The sequence below is a fragment of the Osmerus mordax genome, assembly GCF_038355195.1.
Source record: "Osmerus mordax isolate fOsmMor3 chromosome 15 unlocalized genomic scaffold, fOsmMor3.pri SUPER_15_unloc_1, whole genome shotgun sequence".
NCBI lineage: Eukaryota > Metazoa > Chordata > Actinopteri > Osmeriformes > Osmeridae > Osmerus > Osmerus mordax.
Genome location: NW_027120381.1, coordinates 27,112 through 35,688, shown reverse-complemented (window position 1 = coordinate 35,688; position 8,577 = coordinate 27,112). Strand labels below are relative to the sequence as shown.

Below are 8,577 nucleotides of genomic sequence, written 5' to 3'. Positions count from 1 at the left end.
AATCGATACGTCTCAATCTTTCCTCGTAGAGCCCTTTAAATTCTTCCAGGAGATGTTTCATGTTTGTCACAGGGCGGCAGGTAAAGAGACCGTAATCGACAGCAGATGTTGACTTCTTGTTTAAAGAAACGTGACTTCTTTGCCCCAGCCGACATGCTACATTATATTGACTCATTTGGAACAGTTAGACTAGTACTTGGTTTGCTAAAATGTGCCTAACGCCGTTAACTAGCTAGTCAGCTTTTTTTTCCTGGACTCGACCAAGAGTTGGCTAGCCGTGCTAACAGGTGTTGTATGGTTGCTTAAATTGCAAATCCAAGTGTAGCCTGAACATTTATACTGAAGTATCTAATCTATTCAGCGCTTTATGAAGATCATTTGTAACCTAATGATGGTAAAAGATGGCTGTCATACTACTATATCTCAATCTCACATGATTAGCCTATCCCTCTGTATGTGTGAAATTCAAGGAGAGCGCTAGTTAGGCAAGCCTGCATACTTGCTTTTCAGTATTAGGATATATGAGGTGGTTGCTAGGTCTCTATTAAGTAAAGCGGTTGCTACAACCATGGACATATATATGTCTATGGCTACAACTATCGACAAACCAGTGAGCAAACTGCATGTGGAAGTTTTCACTCCCGCTGCAGAAAAAGGATTGGTCTAAGTAACTTTCTGTCTTCCTTTTAAAAGTAGCAATTGGTTGAAATCCGGGATAGTGACGACTTTGCGGTTGGGTTGAGATTGAGGAACCCTCCCACTCCCATGTTTGCCTCGCTGAACCAGACTCTTTGGCGCTTTATCGTGCTATTGGTTGAACTTGATGATGGTTTTAGAACTCGATTCACGATTGGCGTATTCCCTTTCAGGGGCGTGCCTAGTCGTTCACATCCCGGAAAAACAGCGTGTTGCCATGTCGAGGTGAACTCGAGCAGTTCAGTATTCTCAGGAATAACTATGGGTAAATATACACCTGTCGACGTTTCACATGCCGTGTGCGAGTTGTACCATTACGTATCCTTTCCCCGGTTTTCGTGTTGCGTGAGCGCGAAATGGTGTTATGTCGTTATTCAGCTAGCTACATAAGCTAGGCTACATAGTTCTTATCACAAAACTATCCAACGAGATCCTGTCGCCTCATATAATTATAAAGGAATTATTTTATACGTTATTGATACACGTATCTATTTTCCGAAGCAACGTATAGAATAAGTAACAACGTTGTTCATCTGGGGGTTGAATTCTACAGTTCGGACTCAAATGCATGCGAAAAGTAGTGATGTGATTCTTTAGTTTGTTTGTTATCTTAACAGCCTAGTAAATGACCAGAGCCAGAGACACATCTGACAGTCTAGTGACTGTAAAGTTGGTTTTATTGAATTCAAAAGCCACTCACTTCATTCCTCTCAATCCATTTCCATTCTGTCTTTTCTCTCTCCCCCAGTGGCTCCCCTCTCACTCGGGGGCCAACACTAATCCTCTCCCGATTATCACATAATGCTCTTGCCTTATTATCAAAATGGAGCAGATTTTGGATTTTGTTTTAATGACTGATGTTCATGGAGTTTGAAGATTAATACAATTTAAAAAAAAACGGTAGGACTTGTTATGAAGTGGGCCTGGATCCGCTGATTACACAGGATGAGCAAGGCTGAGAGAGGGAGGGATGGGGCCTGGACACTTGGAATAATGAGCGAGTTTTAAAGGAATCAGTAAATGTTAAAGTGGACTGTGAGCTCAGCTTAGGGTCAAGAGGGTCGTCTATAGATTTCTCTGGAAGAAGCATTAAAAAAGGATTTGTCGGTGGCTCTGCTACCCTGTGTGGTTCACCGTGTACAGCATTGTCAGTGTTGTATGCATGTATTGTTTGGTCAAACCCAAGCACAACTAGCTTTTGCTAAAACTACAGCGAATGGGACAATTCACCATAAACTGTAGTCTAAATGTTCCATGAGCATTTAATTTCCTCAGCGTTCTAAAGGAGTCCCTGTCGGAGGCCAGCTTGCGAAGGCATCTCATCCGATCTGTCTTTTTAATTGTTGCGTACAAATGATAAAACATGAAAGAACAAGAGTTCAAGTCAGTGTTTTTTCTTCTCCCCTCGTGGCTCTGTGTGTGTCGTCAGGCGTTAAGGAAGACGTCTGCATGAGTTGATCAAATATTCTCCAGCATTTTATTAGCATTAGTGTTAGGGCCCAGTGCTCATACATTGCTTCTTGAGACACTTCAATTTTCTCATTCATTAACTGTTCTCTCTCCTCATTCAACACGCTTTCTCCAGCCTCTAAATGTTTCATGAGTTTTTAAGTTGTTTTCCTGCAAACCCTCTCTCCTTATTACTCATACAGCCCCTGCATCTTCCACCTTCATACTCACAAAATCAATTAATTCCCTTAAATAATTCACCTCCCGAGCGAATCAGATTAACCAGAGCACAAATCTTTGTGTCAGATGGGTTCCAGGAGAGGGTTTTCTGACTCTTCAGTAGAAGTTGTTCCTGACCCCATGTCTGTGCAGTGTTAGGTGATTACAGCAGGAGAGAGGACCTTGATAAAGCATTAGCAGCACACTCTCCACCAGGGCCAAAGGACCCCTCCGTGCATTAACACACATTCATCTTTTATGAAACAGACCCATAACAATTAGTTTGATTCCCACCTGGGTAATTCTGCCTCAGTTCAATGCCTCCCCTTCACTCTTTCCCTCCCCAAGTCGTGGAAATGACATCACCGTTTAAAAAGAAGAAAAAGCCATAAGTGATATTCTATTCTCTGTTTTCATTTAGGGAACTTTAGCAAACCTCACACAAACTAATGGAGAGAGAAAATAGGGGTTCTCTCAGAAGAAAACGTTACATTCTCCAGACCTCCTATTCAAAGTATTTGACACCAGTGGAGAGATATGATGTAATTGAGCACGCTGCATCTGCAGAAATGCAGATTTGGTGCCGCCAATGTCCCAGCTGACGTTCTCCCTCTGATATGTTCTCCAGAATGCAGGAACAGCCACTTCTAACTCCTACGGAATTCGAACACGAGCAGAAGCCAAGATTTTGCCTTATATGTCTAAAAAGAGAGCCCGTCTGCACATCTGGAGGCAAACAATACTATTATGAATAATAACAGTCTAGTGGATTGTTTTTCTGTATTTTGTCCTCTGTTAAAGAAAACAACAACAAGAGTGGCTTATTTGCCCCCTCAGCCTCATGTCACCCCCCTCCCCTCCCTCCACCCTCCTCCCCTCCCTCCACCCCCCCAAAGCCGTCATCCCCTCAACTCCCAGGCCAGGCTCCAAGGTCAAGATGACGGCATAGTCATCGTCCAATAGCAGAGCGGCGTTCTCTTCAGGAATGTGTGGTCCTGCTGTCTGTGACCAGCGCTCTCAAGGTCAGGATGCTGAAGCTGTTTGTGTTTATCTCTCTCCCCCCCCCCCCCCCTTTTCTTTCTTCTCCTCTGTCTCCCTCTCAACAGACAGTAGCTAGCAGCGAGCAGCCCAGGGTAGGCTTACTGGTGACTGTCTGTCTGGTGGTGGTCTGTCTGTCTGTCTGGCAGCCAGTAGTTGCTGACTGCACTGCTGCAGTTGTGACAGGCTGTGATGTGACGAGCAGGCTGGGGTGGGACACTGCCAGCCACCACCTCCTGCCTGCCGCTCCCGGGTGCAAGGCTGGGATTATTGGTCTGTAGCCCAGCCTTTCCCCTGTCTGGGGGGACAATGTGTGGTTGTTTAAGGCTGTTGGTTAACTAAGGCTTTTTCTAACTTTTCTGTGTGTGTGTAAGTGTGTGTGTGTGTGTGCGGTTGTTTTATGGTCAACCCCCTGAATCATTTTCTATTGTCTCCTTATAGAAACCCATGTTCCTAAAAGTGTGTGGGGTACTGCTGTCCCTCCTCCTTGCTGTAGTAAGCTACCTGCCTGCTAGCTACATACCTGCTAGCTCAGGCACAGTCTAAATAAAAGCATTTATCAGAGCGAGTTATGAAGTCCATATCTCCTGATAAATGCTGTGTGTGAGAGTGAGTGAGTGAGTGAGTGAGTGAGTGAGTGAGTGAGTGAGTGAGAGAGAGAGAGAGAGAGAGAGAGAGAGAGAGAGAGCGTTCATACAGTTAGCAGGACCGAGCTGCGCGCAGGTCCTGTGTTTGCAGTAGGAGCAAATACGGTCATTGATTGGGACTTTTGACGATTACAAGGAGCATGGATTTCCAGCTCTCTGGTCAAAGCCCTGTAAATTCAAATGCTTCATTTTTCCAGGCAGACTGAAATGTCCGCTGGTGTATGTGGCAAGTGATGTGACTGTGAATGGGCCTGTCAATAGCAATCGTGCTATTGATATGGAGTCATGCAGGAGATGCCACTAGGCCTCAACTCCTGCCTCTCCCACATCCTCTACATCATAATTACATTAATATTGACAGGCCCTTGACAATAGTCGCATTACTATTGATAGGTGGCTGTCAATAATGTGTTCCCCAAATAAAACATATTCATTCATAACTTGTAAACTGCTCAATAAGAGCGTTGAGGAGGCAGGGGGGGGGGGGTCTCACACCTGCTGGAGGTAGAGAGTGGGGGGGAGAGAGGGCCTGGTGGGGGGGGAGAGAGGGCCTGGTGGGGGGGGGGAGAGAGGGACTGGTGGGGGGGTAGAGGGCCTGGTGGGGGGGGGGGGGAGAGAGAGGGCCTGGTGGGGGGGGAGAGAGAGGGCCTGGTGGGGGGGGAGAGAGAGGGCCTGGTGGGGGGGGGGGGGGTAGAGGGCCTGGTGGGGGGGGGGGGGTAGAGGGCCTGGTGGGGGGGGGGGGGGGGGGTAGAGGGCCTGGTGGGGTGTACACAAGTTCACTGTAACCCACTAATGCAAACATGATCTTTATGTATCAAGCGCTGATTATTACAGTAAACCGAGAAAACTGTTTAACTCAAAACATTTCTTTAACTCAAAACATTTCTTTAATGTGAAGTGTTGTCTGTGTACGCTCTCTCACATGCTATTTTAAACTGGTCGACCAGTTTTAGCTAATCACACAAATTATAGCCTAGCAAGTTTCCAATACATTTGATAATACATTTTACTTGTTACATCTCTGTGCAAATGGACCTTTATCTTTATTCGTTTTCTTTTTTTTTTGTTTACTTGCTTGGCAGCATATCACGTTTGTTGACACTTTCCCCATATGTGCACCAAAATAAACCCAGGCTCCACTGCTTATTATAATGTTGCTTATAGAAACAGCCAGAGTGACCCTCTCTGTCAGTACTGCCACATTTCCATCGCTCAAATCTCCTCAAAGCCTTGGAACCAATCCTGTTTGGCGCGACACAAAAGTTAGTGTTGAAAGGGTCTCTCTCTGCCTCACCCCTCCACTTCTAAAGCCTTTCATTTGGAGTGAAAGACAGATCATCTGAGAGCTGGGGCAGGCGGACGCGGCGTGCCCTAACCCAGACGTCACACTTGTGAGATCCCATATGGAGTCCTCCGGAGGAAAGTAGTTCCTCATTGGCGGATGTTTACGGAGAAGCAGAGGCTGTGCCGTTAGGCTAATCCCCGGTGATGTGATTTGTACACACACCCCAATCTCCTGAGGGAGCAGAACAAGAGCCCTTGTGCCTCGCCCCGTGTGCGTGTGTGTGTGTGTGTTTGGAGCACACTAGAATGGCTCTCCAGCATGCCACAGCTCGAAAGCTGCATTTAGGACGGGTTTCACATGTGAAAAGGGATTTCCGCTCCAGTGTCAAAAAAGTATACATTTTCGCCTCCTCAAGGTGTCTTTCCAATAAAACCAGGTTACTGTCCTCTCACTTTGCTTCATGGTCACATAAGCATGGGGCACTACTACGAACATAAGACTGGATGTGTAGAGCTCAGTGGGTAGAGCATTTCACTTCAGGTGGAGGTTGCCGGTTCAAATTTCCCCTCTGCACCAAACATGATCAAAGTGATGTTGACCTGTTTTTTTCCCCAGCAGGCCCTGAGGGCGAGGGAAGGCAGGAGGGCGGGGCGTCTGGACCAGACCCCAGGACCCCGGTCCTCCGCATCAGCCAGCTGGACGCCTTCGAGCTGGACTCGGCCCTGGAGCAGCTGCTGTGGTCCCAGTTCTCCCAGTGCTTCCAGAACCTGGGCCCTGGCCTGCTCACCCCGGTGGAGGCAGAGCTGAAGGTCCTGCTGCAGATGCTGGTGTGGAGGTTGTGGAAGAAATCTTTTTGTCCTCTAAGATTGAATCGTTATTTGTATGGCTCTACTTCTTACAAGCAGAGGGATTCCCACACGACCATAGAAGTGCACTTAAACAAACCTAAAACCCTCAAGGAAGACCAAGAAAAACACTCAGTAAACCCCTGAGAGAGGAATAGGGAAAAACCTTGGGGGGGGAAACTCATTAGAATGCTTTCGATGACAATAAGTTCAAGATATGGGTTTATAAGTATTAGATTTCTAGATGAGATCTCTTTCCACAACATTTGCGTCCACTAGAACTGTAGTGCCTGTAGCCTCAGGTTTGTGATGTGTGGATTTGTCCCTCTAGGTTCTCCCTGTACCCGGGCAGCTCCACGGTGGGCCAGGCTCTGCTGGGCCTGCGCTTCCATAACGCCCTGTCCCACGCCCCCCGCTATCGGGCCCTCTCACGCAGGCAGCGTCTGGGCCTGCTGCTGCTGGGGGCAGGGCCTCGCTGGCTGAGGGAGCGGTCCCACAGCCTGCTGCGGGCTGGCCCAGGGAGCGGGGCCCTGTCTGGGGGGCTTCGCACTGGCATGGGCCTCCTCTCAGGTGTGGAGGACACTTTAGTTGTTTTTATTTGTTTGGCAGACGCTTTAATCCAGAGCGAGACAGCCGTTGGTGCTGTATATGTTAATCCTAATCTGTAGATCATGTCTCAAGTTATGTTTCCTTATTAATGTCTTACGTTGTTATCTTCACGCTGCTGTATTCAGCGGGTGATTCTTGTTTTGCAGTCTTGTAGGTGTGTCCCCTTTCACCCGATGTTCCTTGTGTTCTGAGCATGGACCAGGAGGGTTTCAGCTTTTCTTTCTCCTTCTCTTCTGTTTTCTTTAACACAGGGCTCGTCCAGACGGCTAACCTCGTCAACTTCCTGGTGTTCCTGAGGAAGGGGCGGTACCCGTCGCTCTCAGAGAGGATTCTGGGAGCGCGGGCGGTGTTCAGCAGGTCTCCGGGGGCGCGCGACGTGGCCTTCCAGTACGTGAACCGTGAGCTGCTGTGGCACGGCTTCGCCGAGTTCCTCATCTTCCTCCTCCCGCTGGTCGACATGCGGCGTGCCAAGGCGGCGCTGCGCTACTTCCTGTCTGGCCCGGCGGTGGCGGAGGAGGAGGGGGCGGGGTCGCCAGGGGGGCAGGAGTGCGGGTTCTGTGGGGAGTGGCCTACCATGCCTCACTCCATCAGCTGCCCTCACGTGTTCTGCTACTACTGCGTCAAGAGTCACGCCATCGCCGACGGTTACCTGACGTGCCCCCAGTGCGGCCAAGAAGCGGCGGGGGCGGAGCCAGTCCAGCTGCAGATTGAGATGACCGAGATTCAAGCAAAATGAAGACCGTCTTACCTGGCTAGTTAACGACCGTCTTACCTGGCTAGTTAATGATGATTGACGGGTTGAATGGGATCCACGTGTAGTCTTTCAGAATGGCCTACAGTCACTTTCCTGTTGAAGGATGTGGGAGGGAGGTCTTGCCAGCATGAACATGGAGAGAACCGGCCACGAGGTGATCCCTCACACACAGATGACTTGACATCGTTGTTTTTAGGTTACATGTGTGACTAGGGGCCACATAGGGACGACAGCAGAGAATGAGTGAGATTCAGTCAACATGATGTTGGTCGAATGAACTGGACATGATTAATGTATGTGTGCATATATTGACAGTCCTCTGCTCTCTCCACTTCGGATAGACTTTGGCCTGAACTATTTGTCCTTGGTGCACTGGAGTGATTGCGAAGACACACAGAGAGAATATTTGACAAACGAATGTGTTGATTTAGGGCCAAATTGGTAGCGTGTGTGTGTTGAAATGGGAATATTTGTCCTGATGAAAAATGCAGAAACTTGACAGAATAAATAATTGGTGAATATCTGATGTCTCTCATCACCCATGAATTAGCATTTGTTTGTATTTGTGCCTAAATTCTATTTCGACATCATTAAAATTGATGGAATATCAGCTCCTGGGTGTTTATTTAGTTAAGTGGAGGGCGAAATGAGGAAAACTTATAACAATCTCCATACCTTCTTGCAGCCAGCCTGCCTACCCAGCTCCCTTCATCCCCTTTCACACTGCTGAAACATGCTTGAGATCAAGGGTACAGCCAGCGGCCTGTATTTACACACACACACACACACACACACACACACACACACACACACACCTCACACACAGTTTGTAATCTCCAGGGCTCTCTTCCTATAAGACTGTAGTAAACTGCAGCAAAACCCCAGCAGTCTTCTCCTTCCTCGCAGGCAAATTACTTTCTAATCCCTGTAATGAGTCCAAAGATGCTTATTTATGCTGGAGTTAACCTCCACCAATGAGCCCAGCCCCGGGCCAAGCGCACCCCAGCCGAGTGAAGCCTTCCCTGGGCAGCTAGA

At 48.1% G+C, this 8,577-nt stretch overlaps 1 protein-coding gene across 3 annotated transcripts; it reads left to right on the top strand.

Annotated features, from left to right (window-relative positions):
- The first annotated feature begins 896 nt into the window (after positions 1–896).
- On the top strand, positions 897–8,152 carry pex2 (peroxisomal biogenesis factor 2). 3 transcript variants are annotated; one of them, XM_067231755.1, is made up of 4 exons: positions 897–961; positions 5,950–6,169; positions 6,511–6,749; positions 7,040–8,152. In XM_067231755.1, the coding sequence occupies exons 1-4, from the start codon at positions 958–960 to the stop codon at positions 7,522–7,524; spliced, it is 948 nt and encodes a 315-aa protein (XP_067087856.1). In that variant the 5' UTR covers positions 897–957; the 3' UTR covers positions 7,525–8,152. The 3 variants fall into 3 exon arrangements, with proteins under 3 accessions (XP_067087856.1, XP_067087857.1, XP_067087855.1); XM_067231756.1 differs by having other exon boundaries at positions 907–961; positions 5,953–6,169; XM_067231754.1 differs by lacking the exon at positions 897–961 and adding an exon at positions 3,270–3,386.
- The last annotated feature ends 425 nt before the right edge of the window (positions 8,153–8,577 follow it).